General features: G+C 41.0%; 1 protein-coding gene across 5 annotated transcripts; it reads right to left on the bottom strand.

Moving 5' to 3' along the window:
• Positions 1-1,464: 1,464 nt before the first annotated feature.
• On the bottom strand, positions 1,465-26,386 carry ngfa (nerve growth factor a (beta polypeptide)). 5 transcript variants are annotated; one of them, XM_086043330.1, is made up of 4 exons: positions 26,231-26,386; positions 5,927-5,974; positions 3,970-4,095; positions 1,465-2,784 (listed from the first exon to the last, which is right to left on the bottom strand). In XM_086043330.1, exon 4 carries the CDS (start codon positions 2,771-2,773, stop codon positions 1,949-1,951), a length of 825 nt encoding a protein of 274 aa, XP_085899456.1. In that variant the 5' UTR covers positions 2,774-2,784; positions 3,970-4,095; positions 5,927-5,974; positions 26,231-26,386; the 3' UTR covers positions 1,465-1,948. The 5 variants fall into 5 exon arrangements, with proteins under 5 accessions (XP_085899456.1, XP_085899462.1, XP_085899470.1 ...); XM_086043336.1 differs by lacking the exon at positions 5,927-5,974; XM_086043344.1 differs by lacking the exon at positions 5,927-5,974 and having other exon boundaries at positions 3,970-4,079.
• Positions 26,387-27,612: the final 1,226 nt, after the last annotated feature.

Raw genomic sequence — 27,612 nt, 5'->3', positions numbered from 1 at the left:
CACTGAAAAATCAATTTATGTTTTAACGTTCTTCTTCAATTTCTATTGTCTGTAGAAATAAATATGAACACGTCCATACAACGACAAATGCCTTTTCTCCGTCCATGAAGGTGTCAGGTCTTGGTCATCGGTCTCGATAAATAAAATATCAAACACAGAACTGGGGCCCGCCTGAGTTGTGTGCGGGCAGCGTGGGATCGATTCCCGCTCAGTGACAGTGTCTATGTGTGCCCTGCGACTGGCTGGCGACCAGTTCGGGGTGTAGTCTGCCTTCGCCCATTGACGGCTGGGATAGGCTCCAGCAACTCCCCGCGACCCTATATAGGATAAGCGGTTTGGAAGATGACATGACGTGACATGACAGAACTGGGGCCCTACTTTTGTGTCCAGCCCAGGTCTAGTGCAAAGCACAATCTAAGTGTGTACATGGGTGGAGTTTTCTTTCTTTTGATACTTTTGGTATCCGGACGCAGGGAGAAAGGGACGTTTTCGCCATTGTGGGAGGGAACCAAGCTGACATGTTTGCCTGCTTGGGATTGGCACACGCTGTTGTCATATTTATGAATTAAATACAAAGACATCCACCACACACGTGCCAAATGAGTCCACTGAACAGTGATGTCATTGTCACATTTTTTATTGCCTGAACATAGTTTGCACATACTGTACAGTCTGTATTTTCCAGCTGGTGGCTACTTGCATTTTAGAAGGAACTTGGCTTATGGAGAGCGGTGAGGGTAAGGTTAGGTTTTGTCCAAACTTTTTAGTCATCTCTTTTGTAGATGCTTATGATATGATGTTACTGATGATTCCAAGCTCAATCTTTAGACAGTTTTAGCAATTCCTATCAGGGATGAAATGCCAAAATGTGGAAACAATGGTAACATTGCGGCAGCACGGTGTTTGACTGGTTAGCACGTCTGTCTCACAGCGCAAGAGGTCGTGAGTTCGAATCTGGTCTTGGCCTTCCCGTGTGGACTTACATGTTCTCCCTGTGACTGCGTGTGTTTTCTCCGGCTACTCCGGTGTTCTCCCACATTCTAAAAACATGCGTGGTGGGCTAATTGAACACTCTAAATTGTCCCTTGGTATGATTGTGATGATGATGAATGTGACCAGTTGTTTGTCTGCGTGTGCCTTAGGATTTGCAACCAGTCCAGGGTGTACCCCGCCTACTGCCCGAAGTCAGCTGGGATAGGCTCCAGCACACCCGCGACCCTTTGTGACTGTAAGCGGTTTGGATAATGGATGGATGACAACATTGTTGGAGCAAGACAAAACATATCACGATTGTGATCAGCGGATGGCACTAAATTCTAGATTTGCCTCAGTATACTATATCATTACACAGTTGCTAAATATACAGTATGTATTTTAGACTCATGTTGACTTTGGATAAGTTGCATCCAGACGCCTTTATCTAACAAAAACCTGATTAGTAGAGTCAAAAAGGAGCACAGGAAGTCAATAATACAATGGTAGAGTTGGTCATTTCTTTTTATCCATCATCCATGTAAAATTCTGAATGTGCATATTTCAAATTGACAAAACAAACCAGGCAAGTACAGATGTGTTGAATAAATAACAATAACAACAACAACAACGATAACAACACAACAACAACGACAACAATAAAGCTTGAGTTCATTTTGTGTGTATACACACACACAAACATATATATATATATATATATATATACACACACATACTATATAATTTCATATTTCACTGTATAAACCATAAATATAACATGCAGTCCAGACCAGGACTTCTCGGGTTGAGGTAGGGTGAGGGGCGGGGCTGCCATGGGGCTGGAACGATGAGGCCCTGTATGCGCACGTGCGTGTGTGTGTATGTGTGTGGACGCGGGGACAAGGATTACAGTATTGGCAAGAAATCTGTAGTGGTCGTCTGGGAGATGTGTGTGCTAGTTTCATATCCTTCCTAGTCAGTGTCCGAGTCGCCCCGCCCAAGACTTCCTGCTGAGCACGCACACACATGCGGCGTTGATGCGGATGAAGCGCCAGGCTGTCCGTTCGTTGAAGATAGTGAGTGCGCTTACGAATATGTGTGTGTTGGAGCAGTAGGAGTTCCAGTGGCGACTGTCGATGCCGCGACAGCCCAAGTTGCCCGATTTGGAGCCCTGCTTGCCACCTCGCCCCCCCACCCTCGCTCCGGAGCCCCTGTGCATTGGGGTTCGGCAGGTGGTCTCGTAGAAGAACTGCTTCTTCACAACGTTGTTGATTGTGACGTTGGGCAGCACGGTCACCTCGTTCCCAGCGATGTCTGTGGCCTGGGTCATGTTGCCCACCCAGGTGTTAATGCTGTCGCACACCGAGTACTCTCCTCTGTGCTTGGTATGCGAGCCCGCCCTGCGCCTCACCCGTAGCCCCCTCGCACCTTCAGTGTCATAGCCCTCAGCCTCCAGGGCGTCATGCGAGGGTGGCACCTCACTGAAGACGACGCGTGGCGAGGAGAGGTATCGTCTCTTGGAGAAGACCTTGGGGTCCACCACCGGGATGGAGGGGTCAGGCGTGTGCGAGGCTGTCCGGTGACGCCTCTTGGTCCTTTGTTGGCTGGTCCTGTGAAGGTCAGCGTGCTGGTCGCCCGCCACCGCCGCATTCTGGTGATGCTGTCCTACTCGGTGATTGGCTATAGTCTGCTGTCCCGCTTTGTGGTTGGCTAACCCGGCGCTATGGGCCAGTCCACCTTCCATGTTCAGTACAGCCTGGACGCCGATCAGGAGGACCAGGACCAGTGGTGACGACCTCATGGGCACACGTCCTGAGACCAACACAGAGTTGAAATTATGTCGAAACATTCATCAATTCATTTCAGCTTGTCCAACTCTTAAAACTGCTTGGTAAAAAAAAAAAAACAGTTCGGTCAAATTGACCCAAGCAGTGGGTCAGTCAATTTTTGACAAATAGTTTTATTTTGGAGGTGGGGGGGGGGGGGGGGGGGGGCGTGATTTGGGGTTAAGGTTAGGCTAATTGTTCGAAAAAAATATGAATATGTTTTCCTATTCGCCATTTTTTTCCTCAGTAATTTTAAAAAACCTGTGTGTGTTTGTAGTGGGGTGAGCCAACCCCCAGTTTTGTGGGAAATGCATATTGGAGGTTTATCTGCACTTTTTGAATAATGCCTCTAAAGGTTGTAGTTTGCACCTAATTTCCCTCTGATTGCAATAAGCCACACATGGCAAAGTATAAATGCTGGCTTTTGCTGCCGTGTGGCAGAGCAAACACGGTTAGGACATGAAAGATGACATTTTCAGTACGTGAGGTCCTGACTGAGAAGTTGCGAATGGGCCTTTCAGAAAACTGTTATCAATCGTCACCAAAACTGACTTGCACATCTCTACTCATGCCCACAAAAATCTCAGAATACATCAAAAAGATCGCCTCATTATTTTGGAGTTTATGGACATAAGCATTTTTTTCATTAAGGTGTAGTGATCAAAAATAGAGAGGAAGACGTTTTAATAATGCCGATAAAATTAAAAATACTGTGGCGGTTGCTTTGATATTTTCGGACATTCTCATAGGAGCGCCAAGTTTATGCCATATTTCTAAATTAGATTTTGTCTATAAATACATATTAAAAAAAAAAATAATAATTTCATTTGCATAGAGGTGGTCAATTTCCAAATATATACATATTACCTCATTTAAATGTGGGCAAATAACACCGGCGCACCATGACACAATTTGTTTGACAGTGCAGTTAGTGGCACATTTCAGCATCTGTGTGTGCTTTGTGAATTACATGCACTCTGTTTGATCCATTTCTTAATTTTTTTAAACCAGTTAGTCTCACATAAAAGCCTTTAGTGAATTTGGCCCTCGTTGTAATATAAAGTATAATATAGCATGTAGGTGCATACAAAGAAATGTATACTAGAGCATAGCGATTTTCTTGTCGGTCCAGTACAGCAACCAACATTCATTTTCACCCCAAAAGACGCACCTGTGGAATGTGTCCAGTTAAAGTGGGAGCCCTTGGTGGACTCTAGAGCCAGACTCCAGTGCAGGCCGGGCCCCTTATGCCTCCCATCTGGACCCCCCTGAACCACAGCTCTGCAACACACACGCACTGTACAGAAGAAATGCATAGTACACACATTTAGGATTCATTATTTAAATCTCCACATGAAATCACTTGAAATCGAACAAAATGTCTGTACACATTTGTGTGAAATTATGAGTCTGAAAAGCATTGTTGCTTGTCATGCACCTTTAGCTGCACCTAACAAACTGAGCATGGTAGTGAAAATTAGACATGATGTTTTTCCAACTAAAGTAAGTGCATTTGTGAAAAATGCACAGACTTGAGTATTTTTGCTTATGTAAAAATGTAAATAAATACATTTTAAAAAAGGCAAGTGATGTACTGAATTGTAATAGCCGGTATGTCACAGTCAGGAAGAAAAAAAAAAAAAACTCTTCCTGATATTAAAATGTGACTTCTCACCTCCCCCTAGAGCCTGATGTGACACTATCTCTTTCTGCGGCCACACACTCACCATGTTTACCTCTTATAGTTTAGACTTGCCATGCATTACAATGTTTGACATCTCTCAGCACTCGCCTCGTTAAAAGTCATAAATACACTCGCCACCCATCACATTAGATCACTCCCTAATTAGGTGATCTGAAACGCTATCTCCAAAATTGGACGTTATCAAAGTCAATCATGCTCACTTTTGAATTGTTGATTGGAAGATTGTGAAGGTTATTTGAAGAAAAGCAAGCAGATGAACACAATCATTTATTTTGTCACACACAATACATTTCCATTCATCACCATGAATGGAAATGCCATTAACCAGTTCCGAACTAAAAACAAACAAATGAGAAAAACAACAGCAAATGATGCAATGGGTATTTTAATGAGGAAAAATAGCACTCCATAATAATGTACTTTACAATATTGTACTTTTCTTTCTGTGTGCCCGTCTTGGCCACCAGGGGGTAGTATAAGCCAGACATGGATATACTGTACATAGTGAGGTCTGAACGCCTCTCAGATCGTCAGTGTAGCACTAATATTAAATACTATATTAGCCCTTCTTCACAGAGGATAAATAACATGACTGAGTACTGTTCTATTATTATTATTACGTAATGTTATATTATTATATTATGTTATATCATATCAAGGGCCACTCAGGTGTGTCCTGCGGGGCACCTGTTGTCCATCCCTGCACAAGGATGTCATCATTCGTTCCTGAGATGCGCGCCGGTGCCTGAAATCTCCCCACGCCAGTTTTTGGACAAATTTATTCTTATGAAAATCTTTACTATTAAACGACTGCTTAGTGTCACTTAATGATTTTAGTAAACCTAAGTTTTAATTGCAATGATATACAAAAATATGTTGACACCCGGACTGTCAGACTTTGTGGGGAACATTACTCACTCGATGGAACAGTCGTTGGAAGAATCAATTCTAAAATGAATCGAGGATGATAGCCACTTTGTATGGCACAACACCCCCCAAAAATGTCACGAAAGTATATATCCTAAAATAATGAGAATTTCATCTCATTTTACTTGTGAGTGCATGCCATGACACATTTTTTTAAATTACTGCAATGTACGACAGTATTTCATAATTTTCAAGAATTAAATAATCTTATTGGGGAGGAATTGTTGGAGGAACCACTGTTTTGGCTCCAACGAGCCTTCACACATGCACGCATGCGTGTGCACAAAAAAAAAACCCACACACACAAATGGAGCAGGTCCAAGCAGGCAGTGGGTTGATTGATCCAGGCTGACGCATAGCTCCCTCTGTAAAGTGCGAGCCAGGAGACTCCTAATGTTAAAAATATGTGGCTTGTGTTTAATGACGGTGGAGCCAGCACAAATGCTGCTGTGGGAGCTCAGGGGTCAGTGCGGTTTGCTTAGCACCTCTGACTTACAGGATCAATTCCTCTCCCCATCCTTGGATGTCATCCATCTCTGTGACCCTGGCGCGCACAAACACACACACACACACACACACACACACACACACACACACACACACACACACACACAGACATTACTTGTTGACTTTTCACTCTAAAAACTGTTGGGTTAAAAATAACACAATTTGGGGTCAAAAATGGACCCATCCACTACTTGGATCAATTTGACCCAACTTTATGCAACCCCAAAATGGGTAGTTTCGTACAAAACAACACAAACATTGGGTTGTTTTGTACAAAACAACGCAAGACGTTGGGTCGGATTGTCCCAATTAGTGGAGCGGTCCATTTTTGACCCAAAATTGTGTTATTTTTAACCCAACTGTTGTGTAATATGACGTAATTTGTTTTGTTTGTATTATTGTTAATGTGCTATCCCATGTGTTCTGCAAAGTGCTTTGTTACAGCTGCAACTGGAAAAAGTAAAGTATAAAGTGCATATAGTGTAAACAAAGTTGAGTTGAGCAAAACAAACAAACTGTATCTACTAGCACGCATCCGTACACAAACTCGTGAATCGCTCCTGAGGTTTTAGAATATTTCTGTAACTGGAGTTTGGATGTGCTCCTGATGCCAATTGCTTATTGTTTGCTGAAACCCAGTTTCACTCCAGAATCACTTTACTCATTGCAATGCAAAAGTTTCAACCACAATTTGAGAGTAGTAAATGCATCTGGCGCAAAAAAAACAACCCAAAACACGACATTCAATATCACTATATAATCATATGGAACTGATAAAGCTCAGAAAGAGTGTTGTGCGAGCTGAGTTTTTCTCTAATGCACAATTTCAATTATGACAAAGGGTCTCCAGGTTCATATGTGAAAACATCTCACGAGTGACAAACACACGATGCTTCACATTGTATTAATACAGTCCAGCATAAACAAAGCAGTTATTCAATATGGCTTTTATGAGTCATACCTTGTACGGTCTTTAAATTGGCACCATAGGGGATGTTCATGACTTTATGTCCCCTCACCCTCACTGTAAATCAAGACCATCCCTTGTGAGTCACGTATCACTTTCAAATTCTACCATCAATGGTGGGTTCACGCATCGTGGTTCTAACGAGAGGAATGTATAACGGAAGACGATCTAGGTCATGCCGCTGCTCGTTTATGACCTGGAAAAACAATCATTCGGGAACATGAAGAGGAAGCAAATTACTTGGCCCCAAGGCAGGGGAAGACGGCCTCAATTTGACACATACTGACTATGTAGAGGTAGCTGATTGTTAGTTCAACGCTTGTTTGGCTTCTGCACCCGCAAAACGTCTAGTCAAGAGCAGGATGGAGCCATTGTCTGTATCTCTTCAACTGTGATGCCGCAATTGTCATGCGTTACAAAGCCCTGGCTAAAAGAAGCGTGTCAACGGCTTCCACCGACAAACACAGCTCACGTCGGTGGGTGACGACAGCAGCCTCGGATAATCAGAAGGTGTGAAAGCGGGGTTGACAGCTGTGGCGATGGAGTGAGCAAATGGAGAGGAAGTTACACGTTTTCACTGTACGTGTCTTTCATCGAATGAAGCCGGAGCACTTCCTCCACTGGAAATTATTATTGAGAGGGATGACTGCCAGGTCAACACACCCGCTTTCAAAGCTGAGACAATAAATCTGTCTTTTGGTCAAGTGTATCGCACCAGTATTCCAAAGCCAACAAGTGATAAGTATTTTGGGGTAAATGCAATTGACATACTGTACACTCACAACAGAATGAAGTCGGATCATATGTGAGAACTGAACTGATGAATGGCATTATAATCTTTACTTTGTCGAAAAAAAATTGGCAATAACCAAGTCACTCCTTTGAAATTAATACCACATTAATACAATGTCGTCATATGCTTTTTGTCACGCAAACTGATGTCATGCACCATCTGTTGTCTACACGCAGAATTAAACCCTGCCCGGCCAAATTTTAAGAGGTTGCCAATGCAGACAAAAAAAATCCTTTGGAAAAGGCAACTGATCAATAGGGTAAGACAACATATTATAAAACAAGGCTTTTCCATGTGTCGGACTGTAGGCCTCCATTCCGAGAGAACATAAAACAGATGGTGCGTTTGCTTTCCGCGCTCCCGAAATACACATCTTAAATGTTTTATCATTATTGTTATTGCACATCATGTCCATCTAGACACTAAGCGGTTTCGCATCACAGTTTGCCAGTCCAAACGTTCACTTTGTGTTTCATTAACACACCGAATAGCAAAATTGAAAATCACAGATTTGACATTTTTTTCCAAAAAGTTTCACTGAGCACGTGTCACGCCACACCAGCTCGATGCTCCTTACGCTACACCTGTTAGCTACCAACACATTTCGGCTGGCTAGCTAGTAGGGCTAAACAGGCTGCAGAGTCACCCCTAGGTCAGTAATTTTCACCTTCATGACGGTTAATAATTGTTTTCATGAAGGGATGACGAGGAAGGAAGGAGATCATGACATGGTTGGATGGATTTTTCTCAAGCTAGTGGGCTAAGACCTTCACTTAGCGCTTATGGGGAATGGAGATTATTGCTTTAATACGGCCTTATTGAAAACCAGTTTTTGTAGGTGACTCCAAATAGGGTATATTGTTGAAAATTCTGATATATCATTATGGGGTTGGCATAAGGCAATAATACGTCATGAGTGCCATGCTATTTGCGCTTTTAATGCCTGACAGAAGTATGTTTTCTCCTAATGCTGTTGTTTATACTGTGCTATTGATTCAACCTTGTCTAATAAAACACACCCATGCATGTTAGGTCTGCTGCTCATAAATGCACCACACACACATTTTTTTTATTATATAAAACAATTCAACTTTCATATTTCGAGGGTCCATTCCTACCCGTAGAATCTTCTGACTGGAATTTTACAAAAATAAACCAGACAAACAAGTGCATGATATTTAATAAGATAAGAGATTATAATGTTAAAATTAAATATAAAAAAAATCTAACTCCTGATCCAACAAAGCTGTTGTTAACATTTTAATAAAATCACTTATCGTTGCAAACTTTTGTGTTCCTGCCAACTGGTGCCGTAAGTTAATAAAAAATGAGCACAGGGATCAATTGTGTGCATATTGTATTATGGTATTATTTTGGAATTTTACCAAATGAAATATGCCGGCGGCATAGTGAGTGGTTAGCCTGTCTGCCTCAAAGTTCTATGGTTGGGGTTTCAAATCCGAGTTGTCTTTTCTGCAGGTACTCTGGCTTCCCCCTACATTCCAAAATCAAAATGGATTGAAAATTTGAAATAGTCTTTTGGTGTGAAGTTGCCCTGCAATTGGCTCTCAACCTCTACGAGGCAGGACCTGCTTCTTGCCTGAAGTCAGCAGGGATAGGCCCTGGCACACCATCTTTCTAATGATGCTAAGCACTATATAAAATGGATGGATGGATAGATGAAACATGTCTTGACCCAACAACATGCTAGCATTTCTCCCAGAAAATTTCAACTTCGCTGGCAGCAGAACCTCCAGATCCTACAAAAAATACCTCAGCAATGTATGTATTCTTTCGATCAACAAAAAATCATTTATACACAGGGATGCTGCATATACCTGTTATGGTTTGTATATCTGAATTCCCTGACTGATATCTCACACTCAGTGTGTGTTTCTTGTCTGATGTTTAAGACTTAAAAATATAATTGTGTACTGCTTCAAAAGTTGTGCATAGTTATGCCAGGTGTTACGACCCCTCCTCTAGATGGCAAGGAGGAGGGGTCTAACATTGGTGTGAGAGTTGGAAGGGGTAAATGAAAAGTGCACCAACACAAAACCTGGCCATTAAAAAAACTAAAACAGAGAGATCACCCAAACCCGACTGCCCTAATGCACACGCGAACGAATAATGACTGAGGAATGACTGGTAGAATCTATGGCGAAAACGGATGGTTAATGTGGCTACTCAAAAGTATAAATGAAGGTTATGGCGAAGAAGGTGCACTAAACAAAAGACAGTGGTGACAAAATCAAAATGCAAGAGACCGTCTGCATCACCCACAGCCAGCCCCGAACACCAGCAACCCAGTCCCTCTTAAACTGTGTGCTGGTGCCACACCTGAAGCAAATTAACTAATTTGGTTATTCTCCCCTGCTCTGATTGGGTGGCTACAATCAGGGCTGAGCAGGGGAGAGCGCACACACACACGCACACACGCACACACGCACACCCACACGCACACACGCACACCCACCCACACACACGCACACCCACCCACACAAATAAAACGGCCACGTCCCAATGTGGGCCGTAACACAGAAATCCTTCCGACAGTTGGACGTGTCTGCATATGGCTTTACTTTCACGTCAATAACGCGTCGAAAACATCAACATGAAAATCCAATCTGTTTATGCTGTTTAGCTCAATGAAACAAATGACAAAGACCAACTTTTTAGCATGAAAACTTTAAGTCAGTATCCTATACTTTGGTTACTTTGGCACATTTTTGAACCAACAAATACTGTAATGATTTTTTTTTTCTCAACTGACTGAGGCTTTGTTTTTGCACCTTATCTCTCAGAGTGAAAGTGCGGCGCTATCTATCTAGCTATCTCGCAATCTAGATCGCTAGATAGCTAGCTATCTAATTATATCTTGCTAGCTAGCTACCTACCTACCTACCTATCTATCTACCTACCTATTTATCCGTCTGACCTTCCGTCCGTTCAGAATGGAAAGACTGACTTGAACGAAAATAATTGCAATTTAGAGAAAATAATCAGAAAAAATAAAGTGTTCATTAAAACAGTGCAAAACAGAGTGCCTCATTGACTGAAATATTTTATCAAGTTTGCTGCTAATAATAAAAGGTGTTGCTGTGAGATTTGTGAAATGTTCTTAAATGCACTTCACTCACTCAGTGTAGAAGAAGAAGAAGAATGCCTGCTCTTTGTGGCATCTGTCAGTGTTTTCTCATGTGGGTTTAGTTTACAGCAGATACCGCAAACACTCAACAGCATACTAACACACATTACTCGAGTGCCAATGTGTTGACCAAAAGGTCAGGTGTTCAGCCTTGGCCGAGTTGTATACCTTACTGAGCAGAAGTTATGCCCGTCTTTTCATTTTGAAGTCAACTATGGTTGATTGGGTGAAGATCTTTCCTGCAATTTTAATGACTGCCCTTCAATCATTAAGTACAACTTACAGCTATCATTGCATGTTCGATTGAAGTAGAGAGGAAACATCATGAAACACTACATGTTATTGTAAGCCACCATAAATCAGTCAGACAGGAGTGCCCAGCAAGGGTTGATTGATTTCAGTTGGGCGGCCAGAAAACTTACATTCGCTCAACTGAAGTTGCTTTGGTAGCACATTCCTTTGTGCAGTGGGAGAAGCTGTGTAATTTTAATGGCGATTATGAAAATTGCGAAGGGAATTTAAATATGGGTAGATGTTAACAAACACACTGCTAACAATCCCTAGATAATGCTTAGTGGTGTGTAGTCAAGGCCTTCAATGACTTCTCTGATGGCCCAAACATTACCAGAAGCAAGGAAAGTGCAGTACAACTTATGTCCAATGCTAATAATTTATTTCCAACAATCTTTTGTCTTTATTTACCCCATTAAGGCCGAGAGCGCATATTCGCGTTTCTACCACTAAAGTCGGCAGCGCTGTTGTGTCTTTCTACACTTAAAGGGGAAGTCAAACTAAACATATTTTTTTCAAGAATATGTTCTATGCAAGCCCACTAGTTGAAACAAGGCATTCTGATAAATATTGCGTTTGTGGAATATGAATGAATCCACCCGTTTTTAGCCATCTCTGGGGGCGACCATTTTGTAACTTCTGTCGACTGAAAATGACATCACAACTGCTCAGGGCTCAAATAACAACCAATCACGGCTGACCTGTTTTCTGAAGCTGAGTGGTGATTGGTTGTTACCTGAGAGTAGGGCTGCTCGATTAAGCGATTTTGAACCGTAACCGAATTTTCTGGATAAAACGATGTTAAAAACGTTAAAATCGGCACGTTCAATTTTGTTATTTTTGGTGTATCTAAGCCACCGTAGTTTCCTTTGCATTTCCGCTTCCTCCCACGAGCGCGCAGTCCAAAAAAACGACAACATCCATGGCTACCGGCGATTCTGCTGTTTGCTCAGGCAAGTGAGCGTTTAGTTAATAAATCGGGCAAAAATAGATCTGTTGTGTAGTGTGTCGCCCGCATGTACAATACAACCCGTGAGCAAGTAACTCAACGTCTGAAAGTCCTCCCTTTTTTTTCTTCTCTACAACGGACCGCTGGTCCAGCTGGACTATGCATTCGTACTTAAGCTTGACAGTGCATTGTATCATTGAGTGACAGTTTTGTACTAATCATTTATGTTTTGATTTATGTTTAAGTAAGACCAGGGAGAAAGGTGAAAGGCTAGTCACTAGCTGGGTGGCAAAATGACTTGCTGACAGACTGTTTGGTTTACAAACTTGACTGTCTACCTTCTCTCATGTTGATGATTTCGTTTCAGATGGTTCATTATTTTTTATTTTACAAAGGAATCGTAATCTTAATGATAAAATCGGGTTTGAGAGAAAATAATCGGAATTTTCTTATTAGGCAAAATCGAACAGCCCTACCTGAGAGGCAGGATTTTGGTGCTTAACTCAGATTCCACAAACGCAATATTAATCAGAATTTCAACTAGTGGGTCTGCTGGGAACATATTCTTGCTGGGAGAACGATGTCGTACATGACAAAAATAACTTTTTCATTGGTTTAGTAATAATTCATCCTTAACAATGCAAATTGCCTTTGTCTCCTCTTTAATGCCAGACAGAGTTACAGTTTAAGGCGTTTTTGTATATTATTCAGAAACATGATGTTGTTATTAAGAGGTGGATTAGGTTAAATAGCCACTGAAATGATTTAAGTCCAGTGGTAATGTTCAAACTGTGCGGTTTCTAAAATAAAACCACCGCCTATTTTTTTTTCTTTTTTGGATGAACACCGATGCCTACTATGTTACTCTATTTAAATGTTGGTCATAATGATAGTACTTGGAGAGCTAAGTATTTTCCCAGGTTATACACCACATCTGAATATAATTTCACTAGTGCATCAGATGACAGCCATCTGTACACAACTCACATTTACTTCCAGCTGCTGTAACTATTTTAATACTCTGGAACAGGTTTTTATATCTTCCCCAGGTTGTGTCTAGGGAAAGCAAGCCTCAAAACACATTTTTTTAGATTGATAAATTTATGACCGTACCATCATGTCGTATGAATTTTCCTTACTCTGGGAATTGATCATAGTTTGCAAACAAGTGTAGTAGCAGTCTTTCTTACAAAACCCACAAATGTCTCCGTTTGAATTTATCACACTCTGAGAGCAATGACACATTAATGAAAGTGATCCCTGACATGTTGGCTTAAGATGTTATTACAGGCAACTCATTTTATATCCCCATAATAAACTTGACTTCTGTTTTGGAACACGGTGGGATTCCAGCCATGAGAGGTTATTCTGGCAGTGGAGCAAAACCACATTTGAAGCACCATGACCGTGCTAATGATGAGGCCAACTACAGTATGTGCTATCTTTGCTAGTGAGAGCCAAACCCATTCCTCTTCCTGATGACTCTCCCAGTATTCGACCGGCAGATGTGGGAGGCCTCATAGCTCGGATGAACACAATGCCTTAACATGTTTTCCAGACCTTTGTCTTCTTATGACCTTGACGTTGAACAATCCGCTCAAGGCTAATGTTAAATCTTTTGGCAAGGCTCTACTTATGAGTCCCATTTGCTGTTGAAAATCCAACATCTCCGAGCAAAGGCCAGCATCTCTGTGTGACCCAGAGAATGATGAAGACGAGGGAGGGAGGGGGAGGGAGGAGTCGGAAATATCAAGGGATGGGGAGAGGCAACAAGCAATAGAGGGTGGGCAATGAACAAATAAAGGAGCATTTGAGAACAAAGACGTAGGGGGGGGTTATAGCACTAAGGGACACATGGAGTTTCATCGAGTTCAACAAGAAAATCTTTGTTCCACCTGTCAGCAAAGCCCACTCCAACAAAGCTGTTGCAGCACATGTTGCATATTTACTGTAAGGGAATCCTGCAAAGCAAACACTCCACTCTGTATGAGCAGATCACTGGCGTGGCTAATCTTCCTGGAGAGAAGGGTAATATCAGTCGGAATCTTATTACATAAAACAAATGCCAGATTTTGGATAAAGATCACTGACCAATGCTCAAATATTTCTTTTTTTTAATTGCAGTGATTTTTTGCTCTTTACTAACTCTTAACTCTTGACTTACATTTGCACTGCTGCTTTGAATTGGCCTGTCAGAATTCTGTACGGTGAGCTTATTAATGTTAGAGAGACGATGAAAGAAGAAGGCTTGGGAATAGTAGTCTTATATATGTATATATATATATATATGTCTTTCTTATGGGCCTTCACTAAGACCCCGCCCCCTAACACACACCCTGCCCCCGGCCACCAAGTGTTAAATTCATATTTAACACAATTGAGTTGCATGGGCCTTTCGAAAAATGGATTGCCCACTTCTGTCTAGTCCACTGATAGTGTAGTGGTACACACGCTCGAGTTGTGTGCGGGCAGTGTGGGATCGATTCCCGCTCAGTGACAGTGTCTGTGTGTGCCCTGCGACTGGCTGGCGACCAGTTCGGGGTGTAGTCTGCCTTTGCCCGTTGACGGCTGGGATAGGCTCCAGCAACTCTCTGCGACCCTGTATAGGATAAGCGGTTTGGAAGATGACATGACATGACTTCTGTCTAATTTAGCACACTTCTCGAGGGCAGCTGTCCACTTTCTTTTTGCACCACAGACCGTTTATGCGTCAGAACATATTGTGACGGACCGTCGAAGCGACATGGAGATAACCGTCTTGCTGGCAGCCCTCCTGCGACGTGTCCGTCTCACGGTGAATGTAACCGTTAACGGGGGAGCCGGCCAAGTCAAGCCAGCCACCACAATGGTTGTTCATATGCTACTATGCAATGTACAGCAAGGGTCAAAGATCAATGCGGTGGCTGACTTGACTTCGAATTGCGGCTGGCCTCGGATTTTTGAACTGGGGGGCAATATTCAATTTCCAGTGCTCATACGCAGCTGCGCACCGCTTATGTGCACCCCTGGTTAGAATCAGAGGTTAATCAATGGAATTCCCGAGAAACAAATTAAACTTGTATTTCAAGGCACCACTGTAATGTATATTCATGTTGTGATAACATCAAAGTGGGTTTACATCATTTTTAAAATGTATATATGAACGCTACACAAATTTGCCGTCATTTTTTTCATCAGGCTGATATATTTTTGACGGACTGAGACTTGTCTTTGGCAAAACCCTTCACTATATAAAATAATCAGGTGGAGGAAGCTACCCTCGGGGAATTCAAGAGGCTGCTTTTGAAAAGCAACACGTGAAGCCCTTATAGTCCAGGGCCTTATTTATTTAAAGTAGTGTTTGCATTACATTTTTTTGATAGGAACACAAAATAGACTAAGCACCAGGGAAGACGACTAATCCCAAGACTCCTTTTTCCACCTCTGGGCCAAATCTCACTCTTGGAGACACGTCATTTTTCCATGACGCATGACTTACGCTGTGTTCAGAATTAGGTGTGCTTTGCGTCAGACATTAGGGTATGCATTCATGCATGCGTGGGTTTCTTTGAATATTCCCTACTTACCGAGGGGTTAAATGCACTGACCAGTTAACATGAATAATCCCCATTTATAGAGCCACCGAGGAGATAAAACACAAGATATTTACGTTTTTAAGAAATTAAGTGTACACACACTTGAAAGTCTTGTACAATAACACATCAAGTTTAGTCATTGGAGTCAATTAATGCTCTATGAAACATATAAGTAGATTTCTACAATAAATAGGTTACTGTTTATATAGAGTTCGAAACTTACCAAAAGCCGAATCAGATTCATTTGCTTTGCATAGCTAGCTTCTTTTTTTCTCTTCTTAGTGTTATTCAGTTTGTCTGTGTTTTTTTCTCTTAAGTTGGTTCCTAAGAAAAGTATGCATGAGATAAATAGTTATGAATTGCATGTGTTACCATCTCCACAGATGAGAAACTCATCTTGATATTGGCATAGACTAGGAAAAACGGTGTCTCTATTATTGGCATGGTGACGCATGTTTTTTTCACGTTTCGTTAGCACTGAGGTTGCTGTTCGGAGTTGTGTACACACACTTTACTGCACGATAAATTGATCTGTCAACGTTTAATATTGTTTATAACAATGATGAGTTTTGTTAGTGTTAACCATATATGTTCTTGTATTTAGCTGCATTAGTTGCTATTCACTGATACTGATACCAGAATTAGGTATCAGTACCATAAATGAAGTCAATCGTACAAATTGTCAGACTACATCACCAGCTTGACATATGCCTTCTGGATAGTTGCCATGTCAGATACTTTGAGGAAACAGTTGACAAAAGTTTTAGTGCATTGAAAATGATGCTCAGTGATTTTGAATGAACACCTCGGATAGCAAGCATCGAAATTGATGAGCGCTATTGCTGGCTCCGCTGCAACATTTTTATTACAAACCCATTTTCAGTGTATTGAATCTTTATCAGCATTTTTAAAAACTGTCTCTGTATTCAAAGCTCTTTATACAAATATAAGTACTATTACTTTTTGGCTCATTGATTAGTCAGCCTGAATATCTCATGATTCTCCCTTTGGTGCATACCGCCACCTGCTATACATATAAAGTCAATGCAGTCTAGGTCGTGTTTGCATCTCTCGTCAGCTAAACGGGCGTCCGTCAATGGTGGACTCGGACGAAAATCCACTTCCATCCGTGCTTAATCCTTAATCTTTTTTTTAAGTTTCTCTTCTATCGACTAACGTCGGCAAAATGGGCGTCCGTCATTGACGGACAGACAGACCGGTAGACGGAATGCCCTCCTCTGCTAATTTCTACTATTAGTGTTTTCATGCTATTGCTATCCTGTTTTCTAGAAAAAATGTGTTTTTTAACAATACTTGATTAAAATAAAACTATTTTCACACAATTGCAAGATGTAATTAGCACGTTATAGAGTGTCAGTATTGGGTATCGACAAGACCTCAAATGGTCAAAACATATTTTACAACTCTTTTGGCTTCCTTGAACTCAAAATTGGGTATGTTCTATAACTACTGCCATTTCTTTACGTTAAGGAAACACACACCAAAAAAATTGTGCAATGCAGCAGACCACCTCGTCATGACTCGACACTTGTCTTCGGAGTTTTCCTCGCTCCCGCTGTTTTTTTCGACCCCAGTCTCGCTGAAGACATAACCAGGCCATTTTCAATTCTGTGTGGTCTCCACATCGTTCTGTCATCTCTTCCCGCCTGCGTCCACGCTGCCGCCTCGTAATCTCCCACACCCCCAACCGTCCGTCCCTGAGTCTCGCTCTCCCTCCAGCTGATGCCAAACACCTGTCCGCGTGGGACCTCCCAGGCCCGCACTCCGTCTGTTCGCGGCATGCCATGTTGGCCATGTGAGCGGATCCACAACTAAAAGACATAAAGCTCCCAGTATGACCTGCAGCTAAAACGCAGATGGTTTCATATTTACTGATGCGAGTCACAGGCGTCACCTTGGATACATCTGACAACTATGGCTTCCCATACAACACTCATGTAGACCAAAGCAGAAGCAGAAAATCACTTCCTTCCTTCCTCCGGTAAAAGACTACTCTTTACTAATTTGCAGTTGTCTAGCAGTCCAATTATGACTCATCATATCATGTAGTGAGCATTCCAGATCGACATAATCCGAGTAAGTGCATAATAAGCGGCTTCGCTTGTAGACTTGGGGCAAAGGCGTGTGCGTGTGTTTGATGCGTATCCAACACAAACATACATATGCTCACATACAGATTTGTCAGTCTTTAACAAGACAAAAGTCCTTATGAATCACTTTCCTTTGACTACATGATCCTTTCATACGGGAATAAATAATCTGACTTTAGTGACAAACACAATTTCGCAGGAAGGAAAAATGCTTCCAGCAAGAAGGTTTGTTGTACATTATCACACATGGCAAATAAAGCTCTTTTACTTTTAATATTAGGTCATTTCAGGCGTAAAGGCACAAAAAGAAAATTCTTGCACTCTCAGTAGCAGCAAGTTTGTTTCATGTTCCAACAAGCAATCGGTGATACGGTATGAAAGTGAGGCTATATCCACACAACTTCAGCAAAACAATTGAGAACATAACTGCGGCATTAAACAACAACACACACAGAGCATTATTTGAGCTGGAACAAGCGCCTGCTAATTTCCACCTCAACACTGTACGTCCACTGCATACGTGCATGTGCACTCAGCAGGGCCGTCTGCACAATTGCTGAGGACACACATGGAAATGCAAACATGCACAAACAGGCAAATGTATCTCTTTTGACGAAGCACCTGACAAAACTGTCAGTTCTGTTGAACGCAAAGACGTGCTTGAACGTTACTGGTTTTCTATGTATACACAAGATTATATTCATGCAGATTCCAAACTGAAAAGCAGGTGGAAATGGGGTCATTCTGTTCTGTTGTGTTTTAATGTGCTCTCAGAGCGGTCGTATTATCACGGCTTCGTTGGTCTTTTTCGTTTGTGGATTGAATTACCGGTATTAAGTTTACAATTTGGACTTCAATATTTGTTCTCTTCGCGTAGCTTGTTTGTGCATTGGCTTCACCTGTGTGTTGTTTCTTTGCTCCCCGTGTCCAAACCATTCAGCTCCTTCCATCCCTTCGGGTTCTTCTCAGCTGCGCCTCATCGTGTCAATTAATCTGAGTGTATTTCCTAGCTCTCTTGCTTTTGCTTTGGCTTTTATTAGTTCATTGTGTATGTCCAGTTCTAGCCAGCTGGTTTTTGTTGCTGCATTATCCCCATCTTATTCTGTTTTTGTTGCTTGCATGCTTTCTTGGTTCCAACACGACATCTGCATGACCACGCATGTGTTCGGAATCATTGTAGTACCATCATAGTGATTTTGCAATTTTATAGTGAGAATAGGTTAGCCCCTAAATTAATCCCATGATGCATTGTGCCAATACAGAAAAAAAAGGGAGGGAAATGGCAAACAGAGATACAAATGCTAATAAAGCTTTTTGTTCGTATTGGTTTGTGTAAATATGATATATAATTGATTGAATTGTTCAATATTATAGAAATAATATTTATAATGTAGGTAATGGCAAGGATGATCACATATGGTGTTATCACGACTTATTTGCGATCCTTTGCCTCATGCTTGACAATCCTGAGCTCCAGTGACCTCCAGATCTCAGTTTGCCTCCACCAACAGCTATCGTAACCCCAAGGTTACACGCTGACCTTTCACCTCTCCGCTGAGCCCCCACCAAACAGCTCAGCTGGTTCACTTTACACCAGATGTTCTGAGCCTATTCACGTTCTTTTTTTGTTTTTTTTTGTCATGAACATTGGTGCACATTTTTTGGGACAATCAACTAAACACGCAACAGTATAGAACAGGGAGTAGTTACTAAACAAACAAAGCAACAATATGAGACGATACAAAAAGGGCTGTTGTTGGTGAATAGAGTGATCCATGCACTTTCCTTAGCACCCACCCCCACTTGGGTAACGTGCGAGCAGGACCCCATGCCAGCCAACTGCAGGGCTCCCGCAGACAAACAAGCTTTCACACTCACTTTCACACCCAAGGACAAGCTTGAGTCTTTGAAGGATGAAAAAACAGGCACCAGCTCGGGATAAACTGCTTGAATGGGGACCAGCTGTTGCTAAAATGGGTGATATTGTCTTTTATGGAAAAGTTTTGAGGACAAGTTTTGTTTTTAATGTTATTATAGCAGGTTATACCAATGTTTTAGTGATTCATTTATTCTGTCTTTCCAATTAAATAAAAAGATTTTTTTGACCTAATTTGTAGAGATGATTACTAATTTTTTGGTTTTTAATCCTGTATGGAATTATGTTAAATACAGTTCAGTTTTTAAGTTTGAAGTACAATACGTAAGCATTTAATTATTCTTAAATGTTTCCAAATGTTTATTTAGGTACATTTTTAATTCAACTTTTATGTGCAATCACATCTAATTTAATCATTATTTAAATTTTAGGCACAATGTACATGTTTAAACTGTGCTGTTCACACTACTGTATTTTCAGGAACAGAATGATGATCATAATCAAATTTTCTGGCCACGGATGTTAAAATCCCGCAAGGAATTTGTCTCCTGTAGTTTGAGGCATTCTAGTATTACAGCAACCAAGCCACTGCAACAAAATGAGCATTTAGGACATGACAAAAGTACAGAGTCTTTAAGCAATGTTAGTATATCAATGGTGTGGTGGTACTGACATGACAGCTGTGGAAATGATGCACAAAGCCGTCACGCAATTTGAAGTCATCAGCAGTGCAGATATTGTGATTGAAACAACAATTGAATGTGACTTTTAATGTTGGTATTATTTAGGGTGGCACAAGTTAGAGCGAAGTATTTTTTCAAGGTGGTGCTTTGTGTAAAAAGTAGCATATATATATATATATATATATATATATATATATATATATAGTAATTTCTTTAGTAATTGTTTAGTAATTAATTGGTTCTTAATGTTTTTATTGTCTTATCTAAATGCTCTTAAAAATCAATTGGAATGCATGAACATGCCTCAGACTGAATTATTTCTTCAAAAAGCTTGAGGCAATTATCACGCGAGATGTTGTTTTGGTAGCCAGCGCTGCTGTTAAGGAAACAGTGAGAGCAGAGTGTCTGGTTGAAAGCAACATGGTGCAAAAAATAACACAGTGGTTTAAGTTGTCAGCACTCTTGAAAAATCACACTGACACTTTAAGCAAGTTCGAATCATTCACTTGAACACATCCTGAAGTTTGTCAAGCTGAGTTTAATAGATAGTTGTAACAGGCGATTCATAATAGACACATTATAAATCATTAAAGGTTTACTTTGCTGCGCAGGCCAAATTAATCATGAATGGGACTGTTTTTATTCTCTGTGTAAAAGCATCTGAAGAAGACAATTAAACATGAAAATCACTTCTCTTGGTTTTGATATTGTCGTTTGATGTAAAAGGTTTTTAAAAGCGAATAAGAGGTGAATGTCATCTGTTTGATTCAAAGTTGTTAAATCAATAAGTTAGGAAAGGTAATCGAGAACCCTTGATGAACTGAACTTCGGCTGCCAAGTGGCACTGCCCCAGATGTCAAACTGGTGGCACTGTTTGATCAAAAGGCCCTGTGACAACTGTTTATGGAAGCACTGCACAGCAGGAACATTTACCATTTTCTAGACTAGTTCATGTATGTAAAATTGCATTTAACATCACTGTTCTAAATTGGTACTGTTCAAAGTTTTACTTGACTACAAGCATGGCCATAGTGTTTTACATTCCAGACATTGTTAAAATGTAATTACTACCTCAACCATGTTTACCAAAATACATTTTTATGAACTTGAGTACAGTGCTTTTCCAATAAAGCAAAACAAGTTTTTCGTTGGAGTTGACATTGCAGGGCTAAAACAGCTACTTTTCTTTACCTTATTTACAGAGCTGGGCACGTGACCCTCTTTGCTGGTCTGGCCGCGACGCTCCACTCTTGACCTGGGAAACCTTCCGGCCACGACCTCCCGCCCTTATTCATAAAAATTGTCTAAAAAGAAGCCTAAAAAGAAGCCTGTCACCATAGGCTGCGATGAAATTTGCGACCACGTCAAACGCATGAGGGCCGATTAGTGGGCCGGACTAAAATCCACTTCCGGCCATGCTTAGTCCAGCCATTTTAAAAAATTTGTCAGCCGCCACCCCAAAAATGGGCATCCGGCGGGGCCAGAGAGTCCGAACGGTCTGGCCAACGGACGGACTGCCCAGCTCTGCTTATTTATTTGCTGGAATGTGTAATTGTGGCCTTCAGAGGTTGCTTAATGTTGGCTATGGGCCCGAGGTGAAATAGCCACAGTTAAACTGCCAGTCCAGGTGTGTTATCACAGCTTGTCCCCTGCCCAGGTGTCCTGTACTGCTCTGTAGATTGCTTACACCATTCCATCCTCATATCTTACTTTTGCTGTGCGTAATCTGACGGTGCAGGTTTGTATGTATGCATGATAATTGTGGCCATGACATCAAAATCTTCACATTTGAAGAGTTGTGCAATTTCAACATTGGTCGTAGCTCACTAAATCAAGAGATACACATAGTTATATAAAAAAGGGCCAACTTAAAAAAAAGTGGACCCAGAGTCAAAGCAATCTGCTATGTAAAATTTATAAAATTACTTGCCATACTTATTTTTTTAATCATGCTTATTGTGGGTATACGCTATATCGCAGGATTTTTCCAAATGGACTGTTCTTGGAGACTCATGTAATAAGCACGAGTCAGGAGAAAAGAGTGCATAAAACAAAGAGAGTCTATTGCAAAGTACAAATGTCTTAGGTTACACAACTGCACATCTACAGTAAAGTCAACATTGTTAGCTAATTTAATATAGCCAACCGCCGCTAATTGGAGTTGTAATCCCTCAACCTTCGCTTCCATTGCCACATGAGTTTAGAATATAGGGAATATAGACGCAGCTGCTTGTGCACTTTCTAGTCGCTTTACTCAACAAACAATACCAAAAAAAAGCTTTCTTAGACGACCAGCAGACGGCCTCAACTGACGCCGTCACTGAACAGCAGAGAAGCTAACGCTTAGCCAGTTAACAGCCAATTCTACCTTTGCTGAATTGCACATCACTTAACAGTCAAGGCCTACCTTTTAAAGACACACGCAAGTCCAACGTCACAGATGATATAGTGTGAAATGTGAGGATGGAGTCCCCAAGTCGACAAACATAATACCAGCACCTCACATGTATATATATTTCGGCATATGCATGGAACTTTAAATACCGTAACCATACAAATAATAAAATACATATTTGGGCTGCTACTTTGAGGATTTCTCCTATTGCGGGTATGGTTTGGAGTAAAAAAATAAAAAAGTGAATTCACCTTTAAAGTGATCCTTTCAAAGATAGGAAAACTCTAACTTCCTGATTCATGGTGTGTGGAGATAGATTGTAAGATCTCATTTTCTCTCTATACACTACCCTCCCACCCCAAGCATAGGGAAAACTGTAATTCAGCTTCAAAGGAAACCTGAGCTGGTCATGAATAATCACAGACATCTTTGTCTGCACTGGAAAACTGTCCATCTGCCTTGCATTCACACACCAGTTCGTGTTTGTGTTTACTGCAGTTGAGGTTTGAAGAATGGATCTACAGTGATCATACAAACAGCTCAATAGACAAATATTGATGAAAAATGAAGCTATTCGACTCGCAACATACAAAACAAGATTACAGGAAGGTCTTGGCCTTGCAGCTTGCAAAATTTGTGGCATTGCACAAAATAAGTGCACAGAGTGAAGGCAATTTAAAAGCAGTTTGTGAGCTTCAATGGAAGATGTCGACATGGAAAAAAATCTGACTTTGGTAATTAAAACCAAACTCATAATGGTACTCGCAATGTTGATATCATTATTTTTTTCTTTTTTAACTATACACTACCCCCTCAAGGAATTCACATTCTGCTGTATGTTTTTGAAGCAGACCTTCAATCGATAGACGACCTGCTCAACCAAGTGAGCCACAGCCGCCAGGTTGGTTTGAAGGGTTTGAGGTCAGGGCTTGTAGGTTCCTTTTCTCACCAAACTCATCCAACTAACTTGACAGAGGCCTTCCCCAAACTGCTCCCACAAAGTTGGAAGTAAAAAACTGTGCCAACCATTTGCTTGTGTATGCCCCTAATGACAGTCAATGATGAGTTTTTGTGTGAAAAAACAATTTCTGGACCTGGTGCAGAGGAACTCTGGATGTGAACATCAATTTAAATGGCTCATTGAGAATGTGCGATGATGTCATTTAGTGTGAAATCTACTGCCAGAACGGGTATAGCTTGCTCTTGCCACTTTCGCTGTCAGCTCATTAAGAAGAAGAAAAAAAAGCACCCTCATAAAAAGTACCACTGCTTCTCAAGAAACATTTTTGGCTGAATTATGGGTGGATGTAAGTTTGGGTGACTGTTTCAATATTTAGGTGTAAAGTACAAGGCTGTAACAAAACAAGCTGAAACAAACAATAACAACACGCGCACAAAAAATAAATAAATAAAAAAAAATCCACCTTGACGAATAGTTTTTGTGACATGAGCCATCATTCAATTTATTTATTTATTTATTTTCTGCTTTGACTTGGGAGCACAAACTTGAGATACCAATAAACTCAATTCAACTCACTTTATAGCAAGTAAGAGTTGGGAAAGAAAAGAGGGACTTCGAGCTTTTTAATGCAAACTCCTTGTTGAAGTTTACTGCCAAACTAAACATAAAACAAAGATAATTATACTTTGTGATTATTAAAACAACCAATCAATGTTGCATTTAGAAAGGCCCGCCAGCTATTTGCTAACATTTAACTGAAAATTGCAATACATGCGAACAGTTAGCATCAACTGTGGTTTTAGAACCCCGCAAGTAATTGATACAACAATAGTTATAGGCGTATATTCTTTGTCATCTACAAACAATTACGAATATTACAGCATCTAACTGAGTCATTTACAGTAGTAATAGAAGAAGACTTATTCTTCTTCGTTTGTTTCTGCATGACTATACAGCACTATACTGCCTCCCTGGAGGGTTATTGTGTTTTAGATTTTTCATTCTAGTAAATTTGTTTTTAGAGCAGGTTTATTATTGTATATATATATATATATATATATATATATATATATATATATATATATATATATATATATATATATATATATATATATATATTTTTTTTTTTTTTCTTTTTTTAAGCTTTTATTTTCATTTCATTTAAAAAAAAAATGGGTTGACTTACCCTTTAAGGGTTATAATTAGCATAAAATGCATTTCGTCAGGTCGGCACGGTGGTCGACTGGTAAGCACATCCGCCTCACAGTTCAGAGGTTGTGGGTTTGATCCCGGCCTCCCTGTGTGGAGTTTGCATGTTCTCCCTGTGCCTGCGTGGGTTTTCTCCGGGTACTCTGGTTTCCTCCCACATCCCAAAAACATGAGTGGTAAGTTGATTGGACACTCTAAATTGTCCCTAGGTGTGATTGTGAGTTAGTTTTAGTTTCATAATTATAAAATGTAGTTATTTTCTCATTTTTTAAAACTCTCTCACAAACTGAATATTTCTTTACAATCTATTTGATTAGGTTATTCCAATATGTTTTTGTAAAATACATTTCAGACTGCTATTTTCCCTCATTAAAAAACAAACACAAATGGGTTTGGAACGGATTAATGGCATTTCTAAGAATTTCCCTGGCGAAAGATGATTTGAATAAAATGTGTATCTCATGGTACGACTGTATATATTTAAGATGTCAAGAGTGGTTGGAGGAGGTCTTTGGTTTGTATTGACTGCTGGAGGATTAATAGTAAATTTGGGTCCCGGGTGACATTCCTCTCCTGTCAAAGCCAAAAGGAATTCCCTAGTAGGAGTGGCAGGCATGAGGTCTCACTTCACACACACAAACACACACACATGCACACACGCTTGTATACACGCAGATCGGAGCACATACATCCAGTATACCTGTCAAGGTATAAACAATGACGGTCATCACAGGGTCTGCAGCTTGGCTCCACCCATATAAGCATGAGGGGGAACCTCAATAGCATATTTCAAATGGACATTGGAGCTCATCCCAATCTACAAGCCCTTCAAGGGTTGTGTAACATGAGCAGCTAGACAGACAGATAGAGGGAGGGGGGTGGGGGGGGGGGGCAGACAGATAGAAAAAAGGGGTGAGAGAGAAAGAAGGTAACCTGATGTCTCAGGGGTTTTCAGAACACTAAGCTGCTTCCAACTGAAGTTTGGAGAACCTCCTTTTCTCCCAGCCCTCTCTTAACCAGTCTCTAGTTTGTCAATTTTCCTCCCTTCTCGTTGTCTCATTTACCCCTACCTGAATTCCACGAAGCTGTAACTTCATCACCCCACCCACTTTTTATTAGTAAATAATTGGTATGCTTCATGCGTTTGAGGTGATTTTTTTCTCCCATCAGCAGAAGGTTCAGGCTGGCCTCAGTGTCAATTCAGAGGGTCCACTTTCACTGAATAATAACAGGTGTTGAGAAGGCGTAAAGCCAACATCTTTGGAAAAACTCTCTCTTGCTTTTGACCAGCCAATATCCACACCACACATGCTTATATTTATATGAAAAACTCACCACCCTGTTAGTACTCCTTCTCCTGCTCTCCTCAGTGAGTGAAAACTTCCAGAGAAAAAAGGTGTTTTGATATTCCACCACACTCTCTCCCCAAAATTATCCCAAAGTCAGATCCTGCTTTTTATTTCAAAGCTGTGCATCCAGGTCTGGGGCCATTCACGTCTGTGTGTCTCTCTCCCACACTCTTGGAAAATGGATTGTTCTAAAACTTTAGTAACAAGAGTCCCAATACTGCTCCCTCCCTCCTGGTGTTCCTCACTGCAGGTCCTAGTGCCGTCTGCTCCCATGTGCTCCGACATGGAAGGGGAAAAACAAATACAGTGGTAGAAACAAAAGTGGACAAAAATGCTTTGCAAAATTAGTAAAATGCACATTTACAAAAGTAAAAAAAAATTGTGAAAATCACATTTTTAAAGAGCTAATCTTACACAGAGGGAAGTGATTGTCCTGTTAAAAGTACTTAGCTCGACAACCTATGCTTGTAACGACAATCACCATTGACAGAGGAGACCTTCAAATCATTTACTTTCCCTTTGAAGGGTGTGCATCTCTTGCTTTGAGTTTTTGCCACAGGCGCAATTGGTACAAAAAGCATGTGGCTTTGTTGTTTCCATTGTCCTTATCACTTCAATTCCACATTTTTGTATTCTTGAGTTATGACAGTCATCCGCAGCATAAAATGCATGTTACTTACATTGATAAGCAACCCTTTTCCAATGCCAATGGACGTCAGTGTTCTCGCCTGTGTGGCAAATCACCGTTGCTGTACGCCACCTGAGTTATTGCTAGAATTGCGTTTCCAAAATACCTTTCCAGATGGGCGCATCTGGTGAAGACTGCAACAACTTTGTCAGAAATGTGATGCAACATTCATGCAGTCGGAAAAGAGGACCAGAAGCTAAGCCTAGCTACTTGCTGAATGGCAACAGAGGGAGCAATATGAAAAATTAAGCCAGTCCCTCGGGCCTTGAGGCTCTTGTACACACAACAGTGACACTTCTTTCTTGTTTTGGCACCTTTGTTTTGTCACTCTCCTCTCTTTTTCTTCCAAGTGAAGCTGTCTTGCACGGCTTCTTTTTGACCCGAACCGTATTGCTGTAGTGCTGCTTGGCGCTGACAGAGCGGACAGTCATCCCACCCCCCTATTCTCTGACAAATAGAAAAATGAGAGAAAGGAAGGATTGTGTGTCAGTGTCATCCCTTTTTCCTCCCATTGAGAGCAAAACATTCCTTCGATCTCACTTGATGCGTTGATGTAGTTTTGGCCTTCATGAGAACACTTTATTGAGTGCAAACTGGCACCCAAAAAAAACTTACTTTGATTACTTGAGAAGGGTCTGTCTGTCTCTCTCTCTCTCTTTGTATCTGCTTAAGAATGTTGA

This window comes from Filicampus tigris, chromosome 1, assembly GCF_054856515.1.
Source record: "Filicampus tigris isolate MCC_2025a chromosome 1, RoL_Ftig_1.0, whole genome shotgun sequence".
Classification (NCBI taxonomy): domain Eukaryota; kingdom Metazoa; phylum Chordata; class Actinopteri; order Syngnathiformes; family Syngnathidae; genus Filicampus; species Filicampus tigris.
The sequence above is the reverse complement of the archived record's forward strand: the minus strand, read 5'-3'. Positions and strand labels throughout refer to the sequence as shown.